Source organism: Caretta caretta, chromosome 9 (assembly GCF_965140235.1).
Source record: "Caretta caretta isolate rCarCar2 chromosome 9, rCarCar1.hap1, whole genome shotgun sequence".
Taxonomy (NCBI): domain Eukaryota; kingdom Metazoa; phylum Chordata; order Testudines; family Cheloniidae; genus Caretta; species Caretta caretta.
In genome coordinates this window covers 33147921-33174637 of record NC_134214.1, presented here as the reverse complement: position 1 = coordinate 33174637, position 26717 = coordinate 33147921, and the positions used below count along the sequence as shown (strand labels likewise).

Below are 26717 nucleotides of genomic sequence, written 5' to 3'. Positions count from 1 at the left end.
TTGTGTGGAATGTTGGTGTAGAGGGCTTCTACATCCATAGTAGCCAGGATGGTGTTATCAGGAAGATCACCGATGGATTGAAGTTTCCTCAGGAAGTCAGTGGTGTCTCGAAGGTAGCTGGGAGTGCTGGTAGCGTAGGGCCTGAGGAGGGAGTCTACATAGCCAGACAATCCTGCTGTCAGGGTGCCAATGCCTGAGATGATGGGGCGCCCAGGATTTCCAGGTTTATGGATCTTGGGTAGTAGATAGAATATCCCAGGTCGGGGTTCCAGGGGTGTGTCTGTGCGGATTTGATCTTGTGCTTTTTCAGGAAGTTTCTTGAGCAAATGCTGTAGTTGCTTTTGGTAACTCTCAGTGGGATCATAGGGTAATGGCTTGTAGAAACTCGTGTTGGAGAGCTGCCGAGCAGCCTCTTGTTCATATTCCGACCTATTCATGATGACAACAGCACCTCCTTTGTCAGCCTTTTTGATTATGATGTCAGAGTTGTTTCTGAGGCTGTGGATGGCATTGCGTTCCGCATGGCTGAGGTTATGGGGCAAGTGATGCTGCTTTTCCACAATTTCAGCCCGTGCACGTCGGCGGAAGCACTCTATGTAGAAGTCCAGTCTGCTGTTTCGACCTTCAGGAGGAGTCCATCTAGAATCCCTCTTTCTGTAGTGTTGGCAGGGAGACCTCTGTGGATTAGTATGTTGTTCAGAGGTAGTTTGGAAATATTCCTTGAGACGGAGACGTCGAAAATAGGATTCTAGGTCACCACAGAACTGTATCATGTTCGTGGGGGTGGAGGGGCAGAAGGAGAGGCCCCGAGATAGAACAGCTGCTTCTGCTGGGCTGAGAGTATAGTTGGATAGGTTAACAATATTGCTAGGTGGGGTGAGGGAACCATTGCTGTGGCCCCTTGTAGCATGTAGTAGTTTAGAAAGTTTAGTGTCTTTTTTCTTTTGTAGAGAAGCAAAGTGTGCGTTGTAAATGGCTTGTCTAGTTTTAGTAAAATCCAGCCACGAGGAAGTTTGTGTGGAAGGTTGGTTCTTTATGAGAGTATCCATTTTTCTGTGTGTATATAAAGTCTGCTGCAGTTTCCACGGTAAACATCTGATGAAGTGAGCTGTGGCTCACGAAAGCTCATGCTCAAATAAATTGGTTAGTCTCTAAGGTGCCACAAGTACTCCTTTTCTTTTTGCGAATACAGACTAACACGGCTGTTCCTCTGAAACCTGTCAGGTCAGTGAATGCTATGTATAGTGGTCTGTGGTGTTCTCTAAATTTTTCCTGCAGCTGGCGAGCAGTGATGATCATGTCATTAGTGCCTCTAGATGGTCTAAACCCACACTGAGATTCAGGAAGAATATCTTTGGCAAGAGCAAGAAGACAGTTCAGGAAAAGTCTTGCAAGGACCTTTCCTGCAGTTGCTAACAGAAAGATTCCTCTATAATTTCCAGTTGGATTTATCTCCAAAATGATGCAAACAGAAAAATCAGCTCAGAGACACTAAAGATCCAATAAAGCATGATCTCTTCCACCAATGCCTCAGCAAAAATACCTCGAACTAGCCTGCCTCAGATTAACTGTCCATGTGGACACTGCTGATGCACATCAGACTGCATCAATGAATTGTTAAAATGTGTCAGCAGAGTCCACATAGACAGTTAATCTATGGCAGGCTCGTGCAGAGTAGATTCACACCCCAGCTTGCTGTGAATTAATTGTTTGTGTAGACAAGCCCTAAGGTGCACTCCTAACTACAGACCCCCATGTCTGCCATTCTTCCTTGGGATGTGGGACACTGCAGCCTGACCTGCCTTGAACCCTGAAGCCAGTGCCTCAGCACTCCCAACCCCCCAGTGGCTTATATGTGTCCTCTCAGTGTGGGAGCTTTGAGCTCCTACAAAACGGCAGGCAAGCAAAAAATACAGGCTGAGCAAAGACATTTCTTAATCACAGTCACTTAAGAAAGCACTAAAGAGTTACAGCAGTCTGCAAAATAACGAACAGCCTTGAGATGCCCTCCTTTTAGCATTATCTAACCCCTTCTGTGAGCCTGAGATCTGAGCATTGTTTCAGGTGAGGCAGACACTCCTACCTTCTCTCTTGCTCCAGTCTCATCTTCTGGTTTGTGGCAATGGAAGGCCTCCCACCCCGCTTAAATACAATTGTCCCTTTTTGCCCTTGTTCTCCAACTGGGAAATTCCATCCTATTCCCCCAGTCAGGCTGTTGTGTAGTGTCCAATGTCCTGTGGGGATGGCTGGTAATGGAGAGACTGTCAGTTGATGACCCTAGATTGCTAGATGATGGCTCCTCAGCCATAGTCATCCTCCAACAGCCAGAAGACAGGAATATTCATTTGGTGACCCTTAGAGCTCTATAAGGTCCTGTGTTACCAAGGCTGGCAGAGGTCAGCTCAAAAGAGACATCCAGTAAGACCAGAGTTTTACAGTGAATATTGTTTTGGAACAAAGGATCTAATTTTGAAGAAGATGGAGAAAATACTTTTTAAAAATGGTCAAGGAAGGTAGATGACTGTAATCTACATTTTATACCATAGGGCTGATCTGATAAGCATCCATAATACTGCATCTGTATTATCTATTCATGTATTTTCATCTGTATACAGTATTATAAAATAAAGGGCAGGACAAAGATTGGTGAACCTCAGCTTCATTCTACATAAAAATATGATACACAATTTGTTTACTTATTTGGTTTTTTAATTATACATTATAAAAGAAGTGATATCTTGGGTATGATAAAACTACACTTGAACTGATAGTGCAGTAATCAATGAAATAATAGTATCATCCACTTATTTATTCTGCCAGGGATGAATTATATGAATCAATGAGAGGTTTGGTTCCATAGCAGCTTTAGGTCCAGACAACTGGGATTATGAAATAAATACAATATAAATGTAATGAAATACATGGGGATATTTTCTAAGTCGATTTATATGCTGATCGTTCTAGACCAAAGCAAATCAGGTAGAATATTTATACACAAAAGATAATTTTACAAATAGTTTATATAACTGTATGGTTCATAAGAAAAATATCGATAGCTTGTGTTAGGCTTGGTGGTTGCATATTTTGATAAAAACACAATGACTTTATAATTCTGTATATCTCTACAGTTTATAGCAAAGGAATTTTTAAAATGGCCATGTCATGTTTATAGTTAATTGTAGGACTTTTATCGCAAGTAACATGTTGAAGTAATGAGTCAAGTACTAATGACCAAACTGGAATTAAAATAAGTGTAAAAGATGGAAATATTGTACACTGTAAAATAATGTAATTTGTTACATAATTGCATTTGAATTTTTGTTTAGAAAATACTATTAAATGCAGATATTAAGGGTTGGGGGAAAAGTCTATTTTATTTTTAGAAAGAGTGATTATAATTCTGGTTGTGTTTGATTAAAATAACCTGTTCCTATTTTTATAAGTCTCTCCATTTTTTAAAATGATTTCAATATTGACTTATTTTTATAATTTACATTGTCAACAGATTTGTATCTCCTATTTTACTCATCTGCTATATTTAGTATTTTTTATTTCAATATAAAATTTGTATTAAGTATGAAGGGATGACAACACAGTAGCTACCATATTTATAAACTCAAAATAATACCATTTTGAAAAACATTTTCTAAAGTTAATTTAATTTGATGTTTCGTAAAAGGTAGACAGCCTTGAATACAGAAGTGCTTAGTTTATGCAAAGAAAACAAGCTGGGCAGCAGTTTTGCTTTTTTACTGCAAGCTTCCCTACAACATCATCAAAACTGTTCTATAGGGTCCACCGCCAAAAATTAAAAAGGTAATTCAGTCTCCATCCTCATTCAGTTCCAGGCCAATTGGCATGATAGCTTTTGTGATATGGATATTGGCCCGCTAGGAATTGGAATAAAAGAACCAATTAATTGCTGAATTAGCTTGTAACTTTTCTACCAACATGAACTAATATTATATTATAGGAGAAACAGCATATGATCGCTCGTGTAATTAAAGATTATATATAATGCATATGCATAGATGTACACTATAATACATATGCACAGATGTACAGTTTTAAGTTTGTGCAAACCTTTAATGGTTATTTCCTAGCTTTTGTGTGCATGTGCATGCAACCTTAGTGTTCTCTAAATGTAGGTTTAATAGTTATTTATTAATAAACATTTGAAAAGTTCTTTTAAGATAAGGACATTTTATAGGACATGGAAAAGACCGGGGCTGAAGTCCTGGTCCCACTTAAGTCAGTAGCAAAACTCGCATTGTCTTCAGTGGAGCCAGGATTTCACTCAGGGTTATCCTGAAGACCAAAGGAGTGTCTGGCTTGCAGTCTTTTGCTCATAGATTCCAATTTCAGAAGGGATCGTTCTGATCATCTAGTCTGACCTCGTGCATAACACAGGCTATAGGACTTCCCCAAAATAAATCCTACACCATTTATTTTAGAAACACTTCCAGTCTTAATTTAAAAATTGTTGATGGAGAATCCACCACAACACATGGTAAATTGTTCTAATGGTTAATTACTCTCATTGTTTAAAATATATGCCTTATTTCCAATCTGAATTTGTCTAGCTTCAATTTACAACCATTGGTTCATGTTGTACCTTTCTCTATTACATTGTAGGGTCCATTATTAAATATTTGTTCCTCATGCAGATATGTATAGATTATAATTAAGTCACGTTTTAACCTTCTCTTTGTCAAGCTAATTAGATTGAGCTCCTTGAGTCTATTACTAAAAGGCATGTTTTCGAATATTTTAATCATTCTTGTGGCTCTTCTGTGAACCCTCTCCACTTTATCAACATCCTTCTTGATTTGTGAACACCAGAACTGGACACAGTATTGCAGCAGTGGTCATCACCATTGCCAAATGCAAAGGTAAAATAACCTCTCTACTCCTACTCAAGATTACCCTGTTTATACATTGAAGGATTGCATTGGCCTTTTTGGCCACAGAATTGCACTGGGAGCTCATGTTCAGCTGATTATGTACCACACCCCCTGTGATGCTTCTCAGGAGTACCCAGGATTGTGAGGTACTTCCCTACCACCTGCCCTTAATGTGAGGAAGTCTTGTCTGTGCCTGCTGTGGATCAGCTCCCTGAAACTACCAGATTCTGGCAACACAAGCACTAGCTTCTAAGCCTCTGCAGACTCACTCTCAGTACAGGTTAGCAATAGCCACACTGCACCGCACAAATCCTTTGAGTGTTCCCTGTAGTGTGCAACTCTGAACATTCGCAGAATTACTAGGCCTGCTGTTCCTAAAAGAACACGCAGCACTTAGATATATTTATGGTGAAAACAGAAATAAGTTTATTATCAAAGACCAGAGATTCAAGTGATATTAAGAATATTAGAAAATAAATTGTTAATTTAAAACAAAATCATAACACACTTTCTAGAGACAAAACTTAACTAACAAGTTATCCTCCTGTCTAAAGAAGCATATCTCACCCAGAGTTCTCTTCAGCCTTTTCAGCACACCCTGGTTGATATCCCTTTTTCATGAAGCAAACTCGCTGTCTGTTTACTTTGTAGGTGAAGGATGCTAGGATGTCTTTCTGCAACCCTAAATATACTAGCACAGACCTTTTGATATGCACCTCAGAATAGGATTTCCCTCCACCCCTTCCCTAGTTTACTTCTTCCTGTTACTTTCTTCTATTTGAAGATTTCACAACCCTTTATTAGCATTCGGATTAGACTGGTGAGTGGAGGCCCATTATGAACCATATAATACTTAATTTACATATAAACAGACAAACGTTTCTTGCCTGAAAGTAAACCTGTTTTTCACATTTGTTGGTGACCAGTCCCTAGACACAGCCCTTAAGAACATAATTTTCATTTTATATACATGACTCTTTACACAACATCCATACATGTGTTTTGAATTATATTGATGACCACCCGTATGATACAGGCTTTTGTCTGAGACATCACAGGTCCCCATTTGGTGAATGAAAATGTAAATATCAGACCCAGGAGATTCCTGTACCCTTATGCATCCCCGTATGCCCCGCTGCCAGTTGGCATCAGGAGGTCCATGCTCACATAACCTGCAAATATTTTTCAGACACACTGCTTCCCAGGATAAAGTCCCGCATCCTACATTATTTGTTCCTAGATGTATGTATTTACATTTTTCTATATTAAAACACACATATTGTTTGCTTGTACTTAGCTTACCATGTGATCCAGAAAAAATCCTCCAATTTTTGTGACATCTGCAAACTTATCAGTGATGATTTTATGTTTTCTTCCAGGTCATTAATAAAAATGTTAAATAGTGTAGGGCCAAGACTCGCTTCAAGCAGGACACCACTAGAAATAGACCCTGTTCAAAGATGGTTCTCCATTTACAGTGAGACCTATAAAATAGCCAGTTTTTAATCCATTTAATGTGTGCCATATTAATTTTATATTCTAGTTTTTAATCAGTATCAAGTCAAACACCTTACCGAAGGATAAGTATATTGCATCAACACTATTACTTTCATCAACACTATCACTGTAATCTCATAAAAATATCCAATTTGTTTGACAGAATCTATTTTCCATTAACCCATGTTGATTGGCATTAGTTACATTACCCTCCTTTAATTCTTTATTAATAGAGTCCTGTATCACCTGCTTCTTTATCTTGCCCACGGTCGATGTCAGACTGACACACCTATAATTACCCAGGTCATCCTGTTTACCCTTTCTAAATATTGGCACATTGGCTTTCTTTCAATCTTCTGGAACTTGGCCAGTGTTCCAAGACTTATTGAAAATGAACATTAATGGTCCACTGAGTTCCTCAACCAGATCTTTTAAAATTTATGGATGCAAGTTATCCAGAACTGCTGCTTTTAAATCTCTAACATTAGTAGCTGCTGTTTATACAATTAGACCGTTCATACAATTTCTCTCTGCAGTAGCAAAGCTCACGATTCCATTTTTTGTCCAAGAGAAGAAAGTCTATAAACACTTCATCCTTAAGGTCCATTCCTATGAGACAGCAAATGCTTCTATTGAGGGGCTGAGACAACGAGGTGAGAGCACGCAGCAACTCAGAGGAAGTGCTCAACATTTCATGGGATCAGACATTTGAATATGAAATGTGTTTATATAAATGCTCAAGTGAATAAAAGTTGACTACTCAGTACCTGATAGGACTGGTTTTCATATGCTTTTAATTTTTCATATGCTTTAAAAAGATACATTTCTCTGTTTTAATAAGTTGTGCTAAAATATCAAATTAAAAATGTAATTTTAATCTAAATTCTAATCATGCATACGTAGTATGAATATGAGTTTTCCACACTGTACTTTTCAATTATTTTGGGACTGGGGCAAGGACACACAGTCCAGAATGCAAAATATCTAATTTGTACACAGAAATGTGCAAATATATACAGCATAAGGAAAAATGCAAATTAAAATATTTTTCCTTCCAGCTGTGTGCCACTAGTCTGCAACATGCATAAAAAATAAATTAACTTACAGTAATAGAAAAGCAGTGATTCAGGTCATTTGTGGGACAGCACTGAAAACAGATGTCTAACCAAAACAAGGAAGTTTAGAAGTATACGGAGCATACAATTAAATATTCTTCCTTCCCCATTTCATATTGCTAATACCAAAAAGTTTATGGTCATTCTACTAGCTGATTTATTCAGGCATAAAATATGCTAGTCAACCTCGGTTAGCAGATGTGCAAAAATTAAAACAAATTATCACCCCTGGAACGCATTGCTGTCACCTGTGAAAAATACGATAAGGATCTAGCAAACATCCATTTCACTGAAACATATAGAAAGGGAGTGTACAAACTTAGTCACAAAAGTGTCACAGTCTTCTTCCAGCTACTTCAATATTGCCGCCATTACATATTCTCCTGTAACTCTGCTCAATCATTTGTTCCATTTGAAATCACACAAGGTCAGGTTGCTGCATATCAGCTCAGAAGTGTTTGAAACAGCACTATGTTAAAGCACATTTGGGAACATCTAGTGTGCACCAGCAGGGTCTACAGGGACCAATTAATACACAACACGTTAGTGTGCTTTAGAAGTCACACCCCCGTAGTGCATATTACCTCACTGCATAGACAAGCCCTTAGTCAAAGGACTTGACTGTGCTTGGGATTAGCCCCAATTCACCCACTGGAGGCCAGCAACCAGTGTAGTTGCACTAGTGTAAAACTCCAGTGTAGACATATACGGTTGATCTTACTCTGGTTTAAAGCTGGAAGAAGCTCAGTTGGTGCAAATTGAAGATTTCCTTGTTTACCCTTGGAGTTCGCATTGGTGCAGATATGCCAGTTACTGGATGAATTCTGAATCAGGGTTAATCCCAATTATAAGCAAGGCCTAAAATGACTTCATACTGGAGTCCACATCTTGGTGCAATGGCAAGAGAATGTGGTGGGGTTAAGCTGCACCACTTTGTTGACTGCTGAGTTAGGCCTTGAGTTAACGAAGAACTGTTTACAGTAGTGGTTCTCAAACTGTGGGTTGGGACCCCAAAGTGGGTCATGATCCCATTTTAACGGCGTCGCCAAGGGCTAGTATTAGCCTTGCTGGGGCCCAGGGCCAAAGCCCGAGTCCCACTGCCCGGGACCAAAGCCCAAGGGCATCAGCCCTGAGTGTGTGTGGGGGGGAAGCTCAGGTTACAGCCCGCCCCCTGACTTGGGGCTGAAGCTCTGGCTTTGGCCCTGGCCCCCCTGCCTTGGGTGGCCAGGCTCAGGCTTCAGTCCCTGCTCTGGGGTTGTGTAGCAATTTTTGTTGTCAGAAGGGGTTTTTTGTGCAAAGAAGTTTGAGAACCCCTGGTTTACAGTAATTCACCTCAGATTCACTTCATATGCAGTTGGCTGAATCATTACTCTGAGAGTAGCTAATGTTCAGCCATTTTCTGCCTGTTTTATATTGTTTTCAATCTCATAAAAAATAATAGCAAAAATCCTAGAAAACTCCATATACTTGTTGCATCTCTGTCATAGTCCAGGGGGTTCTGTACCACTGTGTGCAAGAAATTGGAGCAATTTACTCCACAACTTGCCTCAAAAACTGAAGAAGTAGCTAAAACCTCCTACTCTGGTATAACACACAGAAGATCTACAGGGTGTAGTGTTTGGAACTGGTGAAAAGCCTGAGGCTGTGTCTATGCTACAGAGCCTATGTCAGCATTACTCCTGGGGGGATTCTGCACCACTGCACAAATGCAGAATTAATGTCCCCACACATTTATTTTTTCCCCGAGAATAATTGATTCTGATGGGAGATGAAGGGAAGCTGCAATTACACCTTTTTCCCAGTAGGGCCTGATGTGGTGCCAGAAGAGAAGGCAGCTGGCTCATGGGCTGGAGCAGCCAGCCATGGAGAGGGAGGTGGCAGAGGCAGCCTTCCTCACAGCGCCCTGTCTGCGGAGCCAGGTGAGGAGGCACAAGATATAGAGAACTGGACAGAGTGGGGCACACAAGGCTGCTGGGGGTGGTCACACTGACTGGAGTTCAGAAGGGCAAATGAGGGGGGACAGACTGGGGTGGAGGCACAAAAAGCATCTAGGGTGATAACATTGAGCCAGGGGCTCAATGGGAGTGGGGATGCAGGGCCACATAGGGACAGGGGGAGTGGTGGTGGCTGAATGGGGGTGCAGGGATACATGGAGATGGGCAGCTTTGCCTGGCTGAGTGTGGGGGCAGGGTCACATGGGGACAGAAGGGAATGGGAGGCAGGGCCACATGTGCAGATATGCCTGTCTGAATGGAGAGTGGGGATGCAAGGACACACGGACGGGGCAGATGTGACTGACTAAATGGGAGAGGCAAGGGGTCAGCCAGGGTCTGCATGGGGGAGGCTCCCCAACTTCCTAACAATGCCCCTCCCCCCCAAAAAAAGTCCCCCCACCCACACCGAGCAACCCTGCAGGTTCACTTGCAGGCTCCTTCCCAGCAGTTACTTCCCTCTCCCTCAGCTTCTCTGTTACCCCTGATTCCCCCACACCTTTGCACTGCTGCTGAGAGGTACAGGAAATACATTTCTCTATTGTAGCTTAAATGAATTATTACTCAAAGTTCTGTATTAATATGCCTAGGAATCTATTTGTCAAAAAACATTTCCTGAATCTTTTTTCTTTGTTACAGACATATTTACTAACAGGTATTTTAAATAAATTACCAAATAATTGAAACTGGCATGATTATATTGTGTTATTTTGACAAAATAGGCAGAATTTTAAAATATTGTGTACAGAATTTTTAATTTTTTGGTGCAGAATTCCCCCAAGAGTATCAGCATAGTTAAGCCGGCATCCCTAGAGTAGATGCAGCATACACCAACAGAAGGAGTTTTTCTGCCAGTGTAGGAAAACCACCACCTCAAACAGCATTATTTATGCCAACAGAAGCACTCTTCTGTCAGCATAGATGTGTCTACAATGCAAGTTGGCATTGCTGGGGTGTGGATTTTTCATATCCCTGACTGAAATACTGTAGCTATGCTGGTATAAGTTCTAAGTGTAGACCAAGCCTCAGTGAGAAGTACAATGCCAGCAAAATAACTGGGGGGAGAAGGAGAATTAGCACTTGAGCAACAGTAACTTACTATCAACAAATATCCCACAGCTCTTTACTTCATAACAAATTGCTAGTGGAGTCCAAGCATCTGCAATTAGATGTAATCCTTATCTCCAACAATGAGCTTGGAAGCGATCACTGCATACCTCTCTGGTATACTTAGCACTGTACCCCATTTGCAATCACACATGAAAGGTCAGATTGCTACAAATCATCCTCAAAACAGGATTGTTGGCTTTTAGCTTTCTACAAGGGGACTTCAAGTCAAACCACTTGTGGTTTGCTAGACAGCTTTCCTGCAGATCCAATGGTATTCATATTACTGTGACTACTTCTTGTATATTTTTGGACATTTCCATGCCTCATTCTTCAAAAAAGGGACTATATGGCTCTAAGGAAATAGATATGAATAGTACATTTCTAACTATTCCTTTCCATCTTCTTGAAGTGTATTTGTTCCATAACAGATCTGATGCAACTGAGATGTGTAGTGTCAACACACACAAACTGCAATGTATCTCTACTGCAAGGAACTGAAGCTAATATTAATGAGAAGTACTCCAAAGTTCCTTTTTCACTGTCATCAGATAGTTTTCATTCTAACTATTGGGGTATCTTAATACATTTTCAGTCTAGCATGGGCCCACCAGTGCTACAAAGTAAACCTACATAGACTCTGCATGTCATTGAGGTGACAGATTCAATTTATTGTTAGCTTTAAGAAGTTAATAAACAGGTTGCCAGTTTGCCAATGGCTGAAATATTATGGAAAATGTTTGTTCTGCAAGAAAAATATTTGTGTGGGATTACTGCCGTTTTCTTGAAAGCCTGATGTTAAGGAGGAAGTCAGGTAAGCCAGTGTTATATATATTCCACATATGTAGAGAACATGAATTAATCATAAAAACTCTGCTTCATCATTTCTACATAGATTGAATGAAAGAGTTTGTTTCTCTCTATAGCCCACTCCACTTGTGAAGACTGATTCAAAGAATCTGAGTGATCCCAGTCACTCAGAACTCAGCCCTGCAAGGTGCTAAGTGCTTTCAATTTCAGAGAAAAATCAAGTTGAGGGCACTCCACACCTTGCAGGATCAGCTCCCAATTGCAGGTATTATTTATGTTTTCCTGGGGAGAGGTGGTAGTCATGCAATGGAGGATGTTCTCCCCCTTACACTGCTACCCATGTTGTGGATAGCCTGTGCAAGGTGGCTTACAATTCAGCCCTAAATGAAGCAACATATGATTTAGCAGGTGTAACTGAAACCTCCTAGTATAAAGCACCACTGATGTAACTGTAAGTGTTCTGGGACAATCCAAGTTTATTCCAGTCCAACCTTCCCTACAAAGGTAGATAAAACAGAAATAAGAGCAACGAAGATTCAAACCCAAAAAAATGTATCACTTGTTATTAATAACAAGTTGAAAGTGAACAGAAATGCAAACTGCTTTACTAGTTAGCTGGCAAAGCCTTCACTCTTGTCTAAAGATAACTTCTGAAACTCCATTTAGACTCATTCTTCAAGGACAATTAGGTTACCTATCCTCTTGATTTAAGGTTGGCCAGAGACCGGGCCACTGCATGTTGACACCTGCATATTGTGAATAAGTCTGAAACCTGGAAATGGGAACCTACTTCCAGGTCTCTAGAATCACGTGGCACTTCCTAGAACATTCTCATTCGTATAAAAATAAATATTCTATTTTTCTTTTGAAAAAGAAACTACATTTGAATAATTATTTTTTCTTGGTTCTCCCTTGTGGGCTGTGTGGCCCAATGGAGAACATATTAGATGTCTAACAAGCAAAAATACCCTGCTTGGTTTAGTAAGGGTCAGTCATTCAAATGTTGTGGGCTAGAATCTCTCCAAAGTCAATTCTTCTGTTCACTGTATGGAAGTACAGGCTTCAGATATGGCTTTTTAACCTGGGGGACAACCATTTTACACTTGATTCTAACAGGGAGGAGTTGCTTGTGAGTCCGAAGGTGGAAGGCAATTTGGGTGAACATGATCAAGAAATGACAGATTTCGTGATTGTAAGAAAAGGAAGGAATGAGAGAAGCATAAGGACAATGGACTTCAAAAAAGGAGACTTCAACAAACTCAAAGAACTGGTAGGTAAGGTCCTCTGGGAAGAAAATCTCAGGGAAAAAGGAGTTCAGGAGAGGTGGCAGTTTCTCAGAGACAATATTAAAGGTAGAACAGCAAACCATCCATATACAAAGCCAAAATTGGAAGAATAGTGAAAGTCCACTATTGCTTCATCAGGAGTGCTTTAATTACCTGAAAAATCAAAAAGGAATCCTAGAAAAAGTAGAAACAGATGAGACAGAAGAATAGCACAAGCATGTAGGGACAAAATTAGAAAGGCCATGGTACAAAATGAATTACATCTAGCAAGGGACATGATAGAACCTCTTCTTATTGTCTCTTAATACATGAGGAGCAAAGGAAAGACAAAAGAAAATGTAGGCCCACTACTTAGCAGGGAGGAGAGATAATGACAGATGACAACAAGGTGTATGTGCTTCAATGGCTATTTTGCATCAGTCTTCACTAAAATGGTTAATGGTAAATGAGATGCTTAACTTAAGGAGTTAAGAAAAGGGTTAATGTAATTTTGGGGTGTATGCCCACGAGTTTTGTATATAAAGCAAAGGAGGTACTCTCCTCAGCACTGGTGAGACCTCAGCTGAAGTATTGTGTCCAGTTCTGTGTGCTACATTTTAGGAAAGATGTGAACAAATTGGAAAGAGTCCAGGGGAGATCAACAAAAATGATAAAGAGGTTAGACAACCTGATCAATGACGAAATGTTTAAAAAGCTTGGCATATTTAGTCTTCAGCAAAGAAGACTGAGCGGGGAACCTGGTAACACTCTTTAAATATTTTAGGGGTTGTTATAAAGAGTGATCAATTGTTCTCCATGCCCACTGATGGTAGAACAAGAAAAAATGGGCTTAATCTGTTGCAAGGGCAATTTAGATTAGCTAAGGAAAAGTTAGGTTAGTTAGGAAAAGATTTTTTAACTATAAGGATAGTTAAGTATTGAAATAGGCTTCCAATGGAGGTTGTCAAATTTCCCTGTTGTGGTACACATTCACCATTAGAGTGCTCCCTTGCATCAGGGTGTGATGTTGCATGAATCCATATCTCTACCACCTTCAGATCATCTGTCTCTGTGCATCGAAGTCCATCAAGGCAACAAAAACTGAAACTAGTAATCATAGTCTCTCAGCATGACCTCTTAAGGTCTCTTCCCGCTTTACATTTCTATGATTCTATCACTGTTAATGTTCTCTTGGAAACTGAAAGAAACAAAATAAAACTCCCATCACCAGTTACAAAACACGGTTTTACAAAACACTGGTTACTTATTCTTACTACTTTGTAATCTTAATACCAATATCTCTTCTGTTCTGCCAAAATACAATGTAGAAATGGTGCCTATGAAAGATCTGTTCTTACAGGTTGCTGAAGTTGTTTGATAGCAACTGCTGCCCTGAACTGCTGCCAAAAATAAAACTGTAATGTAGGTTGAAAAAATGTTTTCAGACAGCATTACAGAAAGTCTGAGATTTGGAGGAAGCAATTTTATGTTTTCTTATAGGTGCTGCAAACTGCTATGTCCTATTAGGGTGACCAGATACCAAATGTGAAAAATCGGGACGGAGGTGCGAGGTAATAGGAGCCCGTATTAAAAAAAGCCCCAAATATCGGGACTGTCCGAATAAAATCAGGACATCTGGTGACCCCAAGTCCCATTGACTCTACCATGTAAACCATTTTCAGCACCAGTTCAGGTAGAACTGATGTTCACAACTTTGGCTATGCAATGCAGCAATTTCTGAATGCAGATAGGGCTTTTGTTTTAAAAAAATCTACCAGTAAGAACTAATTCCAACTCTTGTTCATTCATAACTGCCACAGAAACTGATAGAAACTTGCCCTGTCAAACATTCTACATCGGGGTTCTCAAACTTCATTGTACCCCGACCCTCTTCTGACAATAAAAATTACTACATGACCCCAGGATGGGGGGACCTTAGCCTGAGCCTGCCTGAGCCCTGCCGCCCTGGGCGGGGGATAGAGGGAGCAAAGCCAAAACCTGTACCCTACCACTCTGGGTGGGGAAACCAAAGCTGAAGCCCAAGGGCTTCAGCCCCAGACAGGATGCCTGTAACCTAAGCCCTGCCGCTCAGGGCTGAAGTCCTTAGGCTTTGGCTCTAGGCGGTGGGGCTCAGGCTTCGGCTTCCACCTCAGGCCCCAAGAAGTCTAATGCCAGCCCCGGTGACCCCATTAAAAAGGGTTTGTGACCCACTTTGGCGTCCCAACCCCCAGTTTGAGAACTGCTGTTCTACATTTAGAGAGTCCTAACAACTGTAATTTCCAACTGCCACTGAATTTTCTTTCAATATTCCAACCTTAAAGAGAGCTTTGCATCCAACTGCTATCCTGCCCAACTGCCATGGAGTCTTCTGAAACCTTCTGCTTACATCATCCCACCTCTTTTCCTAATGGCGTATCATCCAATACAATTCTGCTTTATCTTTAGACAGTAGTAGAGAAGAAAATAATATTATTTGATATATAACCTGGTTCACAGGTGGCAGTTTTTTCAGCTTTCCTGGCACAGCCCCAGTATCAGCTTTCTTCTGGCCTCTCACTTGCAGCAAAAATGTCAGTTGTGGGATTATCATCTCATCACAGTTAACTGAACTTGTTCTTTTTTAGTTGTGGCATTCTGCAGCACCATCTAGTACATCTTTATAGTGTACCGCAATTAAACAACCTCAGCTGGCCTGATTCAGGCTATAAAACTGCGGTGTACATTTGGACACAAGCTGGTTCCTCAGTTCTGGGACCCCATGAAAGGGGGGAGTCCTAGCATCTGGGCTCCAGCACAAGTCTGAATGTCTACATAGCAATTTTTAGCTCCACGGTCCAAGTGCCATGAGCCCAAGTCAGATGACCCTGGCCAGCCACAGGTATTTTATTCCAGTGTAGATATAGCCCTAGGCTGCTGCAGCAGATAGTAAAAAAGAAGCACTGTCCTTCAAAAAGCAGCCGGCCAGCCCCAAGAAAGTCCTAATGTCATGCAAAACATGGCCTTGAGCATTTGCAGGGCTTAATGCCAGATTTTTGGGGACTGTTTTCACTGTGAGATTGGTGGTTAAATAAAACCACAAATTCTGTCTTTGCAAAGTGGTTGGAGCGCTAGGGCTGAAGAAGCTCTTTGCACCTATTATTCTTTGTATTGCAGTAGTGCCCAGAGGCCCCAACCGCATTGTGCTTAGCTGGCACTGTACCCACATAGCCAGATGGTCCCTGCCCTGAAGCGATTACAATCTAAATCTATGAGCACCAATTGCTGGACACAACAGGTGGTGGGGGAGGGTGCGACACGCCAAGGAAGTAATGGGATTACTTTAGTTTGTTTACAAGGCACCTATTCAACGTGCAGCCTTGGGGTCAACTCAAGGCAAAACCCAGCCCAACCCACTACAGATGTTTACTTCGGAGTGGAAACCATAAACTTCCCCACAGTTTCCACTAGAAGTCCCTCTACCCCGTCCTGCCCCCAGGACTCCCACTCGTCTCCCTCGTTCAAGCCCGTCCAGCGCCCGCCCACCCTCGCCACGGCCCCACTAGCCCACGCGCGTTGACTTTGGGCATGGATGGAAGCCCCGCCCAGCTCTCCTGAGGGCGGGGCTGTCACGGGCCGCGGGCGTCACTGCACGGGGAGGCTCAGCGTGGCGAAGAGACAGGAACTGCCCCACCCCGGCATCAAAAGGGCAGCGGCTTCAGCAGGGCTGAATCGCCCGCGCGAGAGAAGGAAATGCGTATGTGTCTGCCGCTCTGCCGTCCAATGGCAGAAGCGGGGCGGGGCGGCGCGGCGAGGTGCCGCCTGCTGGGGCCTCCGCTCCCTGCCGCACTAGGGAGAGGGCCGTAGAGGGGACGGGGAGCAGCCTCCTCCTCCTCCTCTTCTCTCCTCCTTGCTAGTGCGCAGCGCAGGTGGCGGCGGCGGCGGCACTATGGCGGCCGAGGATGGTGACGGCGAAGGGGTCCGAGTGCTCCAGAACCTGCGGGGGAAGATCTGTGAGTGAGAGAGTCGGGAGGGGAGCAGGGCCTGGGGAGGGGCCGGCCGGGCACGGCCACCAAGGGGGCTTTTCTGCTCTGGGCTGCCGCACTGAGTCACCTCTGCTGCCCTGGAGCTCCCTCCCTCCCTCGTTCCTCCCCATGCGGGAGCTGTCCTTTCTCCCCGGTTTCCCTTCAGTCCGCGCCCTCTTCCTGCCTCTTGGGGCCGGCTCCTGCCCCGGCTTGTGGGGCGGCGGTGGCTGCGAAGGGGGAGAGGAGGCGTCTCGGGGTGGGCGGCTTTTGCTCTGCTCCGGAGGACAAGGGGTGTGAGGGCTACAGGCAACTGGTATCTTAATGGAGGTGCTAACTAGGTACGGTAGGGGATAGGCAGCTGTGCGGGGTGGACATGGATACGGGCAGCTCTGTGGGTGTGGGCACGGGTGTGTGTGTGAGCTGTGGAGGTCTCGGGGTAGGCATGGGCACAGGCACCTCTGTGGGGTTGTGGCATGGTGTGTGAGGTGGGGAGGCCTCTGGGGTGTGAAGGGTGAGCATGAGCACGGGCAGCTCTGTGGGGTTGGGGTGGTCTGGGTGTATGTGGGAGCTATGGGTTATGGGCTCTTGGGTTTGGGGGGGTATGGGTGGAGTGGCACTGGGGTATAGGTAGAGGACATGGGATTGTGTGGGCATGTATGGAGGTTGTACAGGGGTATGAGTGGAGGACTTGGGAATGTGGGGGCAGGGTGGGTATGGATGGGGGTGGTACTGGGGTTCACTCTGGGTATGGGTGGAGGCCTCTGAGTGTGTTGGAAGGTATGGCAAGCATGAGTAGGAGATCAGCGTTTCCTTCTGGAGGTGGTGGAGTAAGTGTTGGGATGGGTTGCTGTCTGGATGTATCTCTGGCAAAGGAGTTATTGAGGCTGCGAGCTGGGTGGATATGTGCAGAAGAAGCTGGTAGTAAGAGGGAGGGAGTGAGTGAGTGAGTTATTGGGGTAAGGCCCTGTATGCAGTTCAGAGGGACTTGGTGACGAGGTACATGACTGACGCATGCATAGTCAATTGGCACTGTGTAAGTTGTTCCTGGGAGGAATGGGTTTCTGTTTGAGAGCCGAGAATTAGTTATTGGGAGCAGAAATGACACATGCAGAGGAAATGGACATGTAGTTGAGGATGCTGTTGAGCAGCTGAGATGCTGCAATGAGTGCATGTTTCAGTGAAGCATTTTTTTTATGCCAACAAACAAAAACTCAGCTCCACAAAACCCTAGGCATAAGAGTCTATTTGTCAAGCAAATCTTGCGAAATTATTGATGTAGCAGGAAGTTGGTACAAGGCTACTCTGGAAATAGTAACTTGTGTTAATGTGGGGTGGGAGGGGAGAGAGAGAGAGAAAAAGACTGAGTCTGATTTTTGTTGGTGGGTGAGGAAGGGCTGTCATAGCTAAAAATGCATAAGTTCAGTAACCTGGTAAATGATGAATGCCCTAAGACATTGCCTATGGGTGGCGGGTAAGGGGGGGAGGGGAAGAAGAGGGAGACGATAATGTGTGATGCGACTGACAAGGACTTCAAAGCAGCGAAGAGAAACAGGATGTGTGGTGGCTTCCTGAAGGGTTATCAAAATGCATTCATACAACTCAAATGTAACCCATTTATTTCCTTTCTCACGCATTTAATCAATCTTTTTCATAAAGTAATTCATGAGAGTGAAATGCAATATAATTAAATTTGGCAATGGAGTAGAATTAAGGATCTGTTATAAATATGTTTGGATTTATCAGTGTTAACTCAAATGGTAAAATACAAACAAATTTAGAGAAGAATTCTTCAATATAACATCCAATTCTGCAAAATTATGATTTTTTTTCCCCAGGGAAAATGTTAAACTGTATTAAAATTCACTTCTCTTTATGAAACTTATTTTTATATACTTAAAAGATGCATGTAGAGGGCTAGAACTGTAATTACACAGAGGATTCTTGATTTATTTGATCTGTTTAGGGGTTTTATATATTCACAAGAAATAATTCTTCCGCTCTACTCTGTGCTGATTAGGCTTCAACTGGAGTATTGGTGCCCAGAACTGCACACACCTTTTAGAAAAAATGTGGACAAATTGGAGAAAGTCCAGAGAAGAGCAACCAAAATGATTAAAGGTCTAGAAAACATGATCTATGAGGGAAGATTGAAAAAACTGGGTTTGTGTAGTCTGGAAAAGAGAAGACTGAGAGGGGACCTGATAACAGTTTTCAAGCACATAAAAGGTTGTTACAAGGAGGCGGGAGAAAAATTTATTGTTCTTAACCTGTGAGGATAGGACAAGAAGGAATGGGCTTAAATTGCAGCAAAGGAGGTTTAGGTTGGACATTAGGAAAAACTTCCGAACTGTCAGGATGGTTAAGTAGTGGAATAAATTGCCTAGGGAGGTTGTCTAACCTGCTTTTAAAATCACCAGTGATAGAGATTCCACAAAAACCTATCAGGGATGGTCTAGATCAGTGGTTTTCAAACTAGGGGCGCCACTTGTTCGGGGAAAGCCACTGTTTGGCTGGGCCGGTTTGTTTACCTGCCGCATCCGCCGGTTCGGCCAATCGCGGCTCCCACTGGCCACGGTTCACTGCTCCAGGCCAATGGGGGCTGCGGGAAGGGTGGCCAGCACATCCCTCGGCCCATGCTGCTTCCCGCAGCCCCCATTGGCCTGGAGCGGTGAACCGTGGCCAGTGGGAGCCGTGATCAGCTGAACCTGCGGATGCGGCAGGTAAACAAACCGGCCTGGCCCACCAGGGGCTTTCCCTGAACAAGCGGTGCCCCTAGTTTGAGGACCACAGGTCTAGATAATATTTAGTCCTGCCATGAATGCAGGGAACTGGACTAGATGACCTCTCGAGGTCCCTTTCAGTCCTATGATTCTGTGATATGATATATGCATCTCCATGGTTTGTAAGCACCATATGGGGTAGACACTTCTCTTAGCTTTTGATTTCTATATTTCATTCTGTTAATTAGTTGTAATACAGAAACATAATTTGTGATATCTTGGCAGTTTAACTGATTTTTTTTTCAGTAAATATTTGAGAGATCATTTATTGTCAAATATTAAAGTCAGGAAAGATGTAATTTAAAAAAAAAAAGATATAATTAGGTTGAATTTCCCATTAAATTATATTTTGAGTAAAGAACATACTTTAAAAGAACCCAAGTGCATTCTCAAACTTGATATTAAAGTCTGAATTTGACCTTTGTCAATGGAAGACCAGGTCATGAGGATAGGATAGTGTCCTGTGTGATTGGGGAGGGTGAGAAAAAAGGGAGGAGATAGTATTACTGAAAGGCTGTTGCCTAGTTTTGCATGCTCAAGAGGCAAAATCTCAAGGTTTGGTTAGGTTTCAGAATTTCTCTCGATTTCAGGTGTACATAAATTGGTTCAGAAGTAAAGCAAAAACAGCTTTTTCTTGTGATACTTTGGTACCACCAAAAAAAGAACAGGCGTACTTGTGGCACCTTAGAGACTAACACATTTATTTGAGCATAAGCTTTCGTGAGCTACAGCCCACTTCATCTGATGCGTGCAGTGGAAAATACAGTAGGACGATTTTATATGCACAGAGAATATGAAACGATGGGTGTTACAGTGTGTATGGTAACGACAGTGATCAGTTAAGGTGAGCTATTACCAGCAGGAGAGAGAGAGAAACTTTTTGTAGTGATAATCAAGATGGGCCATTTCCAGCAGTTGACAAGAACGTGTGAGGAACAGTATGGGGGAAAAATAAACATGGGGAAATAGTTTTACTATGTGTAATGACCCATTCACTCTCAGTCTTTATTCAAGCCTAATTTAATGGTGTCCAGTTAAGTGTTCAATTATCTTGAGCCTCATAGGATCACTTTTGAGTCTTTGTGGGATGTAAAGCAGAGAGTGACTTTTATTTTATTGACAGGTTTCAGAGTAACAGCCGTGTTAGTCTGTATTCGCAAAAAGAAAAGGAGTACTTGTGGCACCTTAGAGACTAACCAATTTATTTGAGCATGAGCTTTCGTGAGCTACAGCTCACTTCATCAGATGCATACCGTGGAAACTGTAGCAGACTTTATATATACACAGAGAATATGAAACAATACCTCCTCCCACCCCACTGTCCTGCTGGTAATAGCCACCTGATGATCACTTTAGATAAGCTATTACCAGCAGGACAGTGGGGTGGGAGGAGGTATTGTTTCATATTCTCTGTGTATATATAAAGTCTGCTACAGTTTCCACGGTATGCATCTGATGAAGTGAGCTGTAGCTCACGAAAGCTCATGCTCAAATAAATTGGTTAGTCTCTAAGGTGCCACAAGTACTCCTTTTATTTTATTGAAACCAATATATTTATTCCTGATTAAAAGAAAAGGAGGACTTGTGGCACCTTAGAGAGTAACAAATTTGTTAGTCTCTGAGGTGCCACAAGTCCTCCTTTTCTTTTTGCTGATACAGACTAACACGGCTGCTGCTCTGAAACCATCTTATTCCTGATGATTACCCTCCAGATTTTACCTGCAGCTAATAACACCATAGTTAGAAGGGCTTTACGCCATGGAAGACCTGAGGATATTTCTCCTCCAAATCCAATTACCTCTCACATGTATTTGATGATTAGAAAGTAATATGTGAAATTCCTTAAGATTGGTGTTGAAATGAGTTTGTTTCCTCTCAGACCATATGTTCTTAATTCACCCCACAGGAACTGAATTTGATGGCAGTCATTTACATGGCAAATAAACTCAGTATTATGACTTGTCTGCAGGATTCACAGAATACAGGGAATGCAGTTTGGGAATCTGGGTCAATAGGTGTAGCCCTTTGAGAGAAGAGCTGTTTGCAGGTGAACCTGATGGAAAGAGGTGTGGTCATTGCCATGTGGAAGGAGCATTGTAAGCTGGAAAGAGGTGAAGGCGGGATAACTGGGGTGAAGCTGGACTTTACAACCAGGGAGAGGACGAGTTGGGATGATAGTGTGTTGGAAAAACTTCTTATTGTGATGGTAACTTAGAGTTTGTTTTCCGAAGTGAGTACTGAATGTTTATATTGTGTCGTTACTCTTTTGTTTACATTATGTTATTGTTCCTTCCAAATTTCTGTGTTAACCTTAAATTTCAAACTTTATAAAGGAAATCTCCATTGTATTAGTTTGTGTCTGCCTGTCTTCACAGTTGGCATAGCCTAGTTGAGGCCCGGGTCACTGCAGTTGGCATCATGAACAGGATAGGAAGAATTCAAAACAGGAGATAATCATCTTAGAACAACAGGAGTCAGTCACAGGGTAACGCAGAGGAAAGGTCGACAGGAGGGCAACTCTTACAGACACCCCAACCATGCTATATTTCATTGGCGCATCCTTGTTGCCTAGATTTTTTTTTTTCTAGAGGAGACTATTAGGGAATTTAAGACAGTGCTTCAGCTGATGCTCAGATTGCGTGAGCTGCCAGAAAGACAGAAAATAGAGATTCTGCTGGGGCAATTAGAGGATGCAGCTAAAAGGGAAGTGCGGACATGGCCAGAAAATATAAAAGGGACTGTAGAACAGGGTATTTGGAAGGCTAGGCTGTATGTTTGACATTCATACCTTGTCAAAGCTGAAGCAGAGGTTGTTCTGCGCAGTCTAGAGTCCAGCAGAAAGTGTAAGGGAATACACGTTGGAATTACAAGAGACTTTGCAAGCAATAGAAAAGTTAGAACTACTTGAAGTCCAAGATACTAATAAAATGCTGAAGGGCAAATTTGTTGAGGGACTGTATAAAGATACTTGATGGAGGGAACTATAACTAAGGATCCAGAAATTTCCTTCTAGACTTTAAGGATGCTATAAAACTTCTGGGACATAGAGAACCACACAGGACAGTTGAAGTATGTCCACAGCATGGATACAAATGTGTCATTGCCTTGTGGCCTGGAGATGGTGGGCACTGTGTGATGCAGGCTAGCCAGAAATCGGAGGATGGTAATTCTGGAATGGAAGATACTTTTTCAGAGGAAAATTTTAAAAGGGATATAGAGGATTTGAAGAAAGCACTCCTTCACATAAGGAGAGAAATTCAAATAGAGTCTCATATGTTGAAACAGGAGCTCCTGGCACCTAGACAATAGAAATGCAGGCCCCAGGGAGTCAGAATGGGCATAGGATAACAGATAAGTTTGATGATGATGGCAGCCCTATTTGCAGAAGATGCAGTGAGGTGAGACCTATAGAAAGGAGGTGCATGTCTCAAAATTCTAATGCCATGTCTTGAAACACAACGTCTCAGCAAAGGAGGGTGTCAGGTCTCAGGAAGACAGAGAATAGACCTGAATGACCGAAAGGGCAGGCTACTGCTATGGGGAGCTGTCCGACTGTGTTGGTTAAGAATAATGGGATAGAAACATAGGCCTTGCTGGATGTTGAGTCTCAAGTTACCACCTTATACAGCTAATGTTTTAGGAAACATTGGACTCTCAATTGGTTGTTGACTAGCAGGAACAGGGTGAAATTGGTAGCCAGAAATGGTTTGGCTAGCCCACGTGTCGGCTATATAGAAGCTGAAATTCAAATTGGAACTAGTAAATACCAGATCAAGTTTTTGTGTGTGTTTTTTCGGTACTAATGTCAACAGTGATTGTTTACTCCCAGTAATCATTGGTATCAATCTACTGTAATATAGTTACAAGGAGTGTTGCAAGTATTAAAGGATCGGGGTTAGCAGCTTCCCTCACCAAAACAAAAAATGTAATTAGACATATGCCAAGTTATCAAAATTTTGCCAGTCAGTATGGGAAAGTGAGAATAGAATATCTGTATCCCATCAAGCAGCACCCAAATACTGAAACCATTCAAATTTGTAAAACAAAAGTTGATCTACAGGGTCAGATTGTATTGCTTTACAGAAGCCTTCTTTGGGTAAAGAAGGAGATGCCATAGTGGCAAAAAGTCTTTTCACAGTGAAAAAAGAATTAGTACCAGTTAAGATTCTGAATTATGGGGTCAGACCTATGACACTATACAGAAATCAGGTGGTTGGGCATCTGATGCATATAGGTTGGGAAGACATCGTGGAGCAGTTGGTCAAAATCGTTCCCTAATTGGAGGATGTATCCCAGAGGGTATGGTGTGCTGTATCTGGGTGACACACCAAAAATCCAGATGATGTTGTGAGAGCTGCTTCATGTTTCTTAATCAATTGTACTGATCTTTCTATCTGCTCTGCAGGTGCTGAAGGCATTCTCAAGTCTGTGTCCTTCGTCCAGGTGTAGAGATGTATCCCACCATCCTGGATCTCTTGTCTGCAGGTGTCCTACTTCCCCAACCTGTTCCTTGGGCTCCAAGATATTTTCCCAACCTATGTGCATCAGATACCCTCTGCTACCAATTCCAATAGACCATTAAGAAAGTTTCTTTTGGATTAGGATGAAGGAAAAAATCATACAGTGGTGTCAGAATTGTGAAACTTGCAACCTAAAAAATAAAGTTGTTTGTTCTGATAGAGCTTCCTTGCATCCTATTGATAGCAATGGCCTATTGGAATTGGTAGGACTAGATCATTTAAAATTGGAATATGGCAGGGATGGAGTTACATATATGCTTATCATGACTGAAGTTTGTGGTGGAGGTTCCCATGAAGGATTTGTCTTCTCAAAGTATACCCCAGGCCTTCTGAATATATTTTGCAAGGCTTTATGGATACACAACAGAAGTGTTGAGAGTCAGGGAGCTGGGTTTGAGTCCCAGTTGTTAAAGAACTTTGTACGCTTTATTAGAGAGGCAAGATGGTGAGGTGATATCTTCTGTTCGGGAGAGAGGATGTGACTACACAGCAGCAAGACACCTGCGGTTGGCCTAGGCCAGCTGACTCAGCTTCATGGGGGTTGGGCTGCGGGGCTGTTTCGTTGCTGTGTAGATTTCTGGGCTCCGGCTGGAGCAGCAGCTGACACCCCACCCCACCCTGGCCTCCTCCCCTCCCTGGCAGCGGCCGGAGCAGCCCCCAGGCTTGCCCTGCAGCTGGTGCCGTGGTTCTCCCCCTTTTCTCCCCCCCCCCCCCCACCCACAGTGCCTCCCCCCTAAGATTCAATTGGGTATTTATGGCATAAGTCATGGACAGGTCATGGGCTGTGATTTTTTGTTCCTTGCCCGTGACCTGTCAATGACTTTTACTAAATTTGTGATTAATTTGTATTAGTAATACTAATTGGTATTAGTAATAAGCTATAAATCAAGTGTCCCTGTTCAGTCCATGGTTTTTGGTATTTAGCAGAGTAATAAATTTAAGCTCTCAGGCTCAACTTTTGAAAGTGCTGTGCAGAGTTCCTTTGAGGATAACTAGTAGGTCAGATATAGAGTGATTGCTTTGTGAAAAGTGTTCACCCACAGGTGATAAGGTGTTTTTGTTTTTTATCATTTTCCTCTGTGAGCTCATATATAAGAGTGTAATGATTATATGGTTTCCCCACATAATTATTTCTGGATTTAGTGCACTGGATGAGGTATACCGTATGTTGTGATAGACATGTGTAGGACCCATGGATTTTGAAAGATGTGGGGGGTGTTGATCATTGTAGCAGTGGAAATATGTTTGCAGGTTTTATATTTGTTCAGGCAGGGTCTGGTGCCCCTTTGAGTTGATGTGTCGTAGTCTGTGGGAAGCTTGCTTCCGATGATGAACTTAGAAAGGTTGGGTTTTTTTTTTTTTTTTAAGGCTCGAAGAGGGGGTTCAGGATTGGGTCCCCATTGAGTATGGGTTGTAGTTGTTTGATGCCCAGTATAGGTTCCAAGGTGGGGTGGTAGGCAACATCTAGGCATGTGTGTTCAGAGGGGGTTTTATTTCTGTTCTGAAGCAAGTTCTTTTGGGGTATTTGGGTGGCTTATTCAGTGACGTGATCTACTGTTCTGGTGGAGTGTCCTTGTTTGGTCAATGCAGTTATAAGTGCGTTAAGATGTATATTTTGGACTTGCTCCTGAGAGCATATTCTGTGGTATCTGAGGCCTTGTCTATATTGACGCTTTACAGCGCTGCAAATTTCTCTCTGAGCTGTGAAAAAACACCCTCCCTGAGTGCTGCAAGTTTCAGCGCTGTAAAGTGGCAGTGTAGACCGTGCACCACCGCTGGGAGCCACTCCCCTCTTGGGGGTAGTGTGTGTTTTTTTTTTTTTTTTTTTTTTTTTGTTGTTTTTTTTTTAACACAGTGCTGGGGGAGCTCTCTCCTTGCGCTGGTGCTGTGACTACAGCATTTTAACGTTGCTGGTGAAGACATACCTTGAGTATCTGGATGTAGATTGGGGTGGTTATTGGACCTGTAAAGGTAGGTGCAGTGAGCCATGAGTTTCTTGTATATGGTTGTGTGTAGGGTTCCATTGTTGAAGCTGATTGTGGTGTCCAGAAAGTTAATGCTAAGATGGGAGCATTCCAGAGAGAGTTTAATGGATGGGTGGTGCTTGTGGCAGTTGTAGTGGAAATCTATGATTGAGTTTAAGCAGTCTGTCCAGAGGATGAAAATACTATCCATGTGTCTCAGATATATAATTGGTTTCGTGGTGCATTTTGTCCAGTAATTTTTCAAGGTAGCCTATGAAGAGGTTGGTGTATTGGGTAGCTGTCCTCGTTCCCGTGGCTGTTCCCATGGTTTGGAAAAAGTGTGTGGTGTTGAATGTAAGTTTGCTGTGGGTGAGGATGAAATGGATGAGTTTGGCAGTGTGTTTGGGGTGGATATCTGAGGGTTGTCCAGTGTCTTGTAAATATTTGAGGCAGGAAGCTATGCCATCATTGTGAGGGATGTTGGTGTATAGGGAAGTAACATCCATGGTGGTAAGGACAGTGTTCTGAGGGAGGCTGTTAATATTGCGGAGTTAGTGGAGGAAGTCAGTTGTGTCCTAGAGGAAGCTGGCCCTTTGTGTGGTGAGTGGTTGGATACTTTATGGCAGTCATAAAATGAAAACCGCATATTATCCGCAGACAAATGTGTGAAAAAAATTAATCCGATTATAATTGGAATGATTCGCAGTCTGCAGTGGGAGCAGAGGCTGAAGTTATTACCTGAGTTAATTTATATCTATAATAA

The 26717-nt window shown here is 42.6% G+C and overlaps 2 protein-coding genes across 9 annotated transcripts in view; both read left to right on the top strand.

Annotated features, from left to right (window-relative positions):
- ZBTB38 (zinc finger and BTB domain containing 38) overlaps window positions 1-4774 on the top strand; it is a 37643-nt gene extending 32869 nt beyond the window's left edge. For all 5 annotated transcript variants that reach the window (XM_048864359.2, XM_075132209.1, XM_075132211.1 and 2 more), the window contains one exon: window positions 1225-4774. The gene's annotated coding sequence lies outside the window, so the exon portion shown is untranslated. The remainder of the gene's footprint in view (window positions 1-1224) is intronic.
- An 11659-nt stretch (window positions 4775-16433) lies between these two features.
- RASA2 (RAS p21 protein activator 2) overlaps window positions 16434-26717 on the top strand; it is a 113762-nt gene continuing 103478 nt past the window's right edge. The window contains exon 1 of one of the 4 annotated variants that reach the window (XM_048865423.2): window positions 16434-16678. In XM_048865423.2, the coding sequence (XP_048721380.1) occupies window positions 16615-16678 (64 nt within the window). In that variant the 5' untranslated portion in view covers window positions 16434-16614. Of the gene's footprint in view, window positions 16679-23875; window positions 23956-26717 lie in introns of those variants that run through there. The other 3 variants (XR_007358612.2, XM_048865422.2, XM_048865424.2) reach the window with 3 other exon arrangements.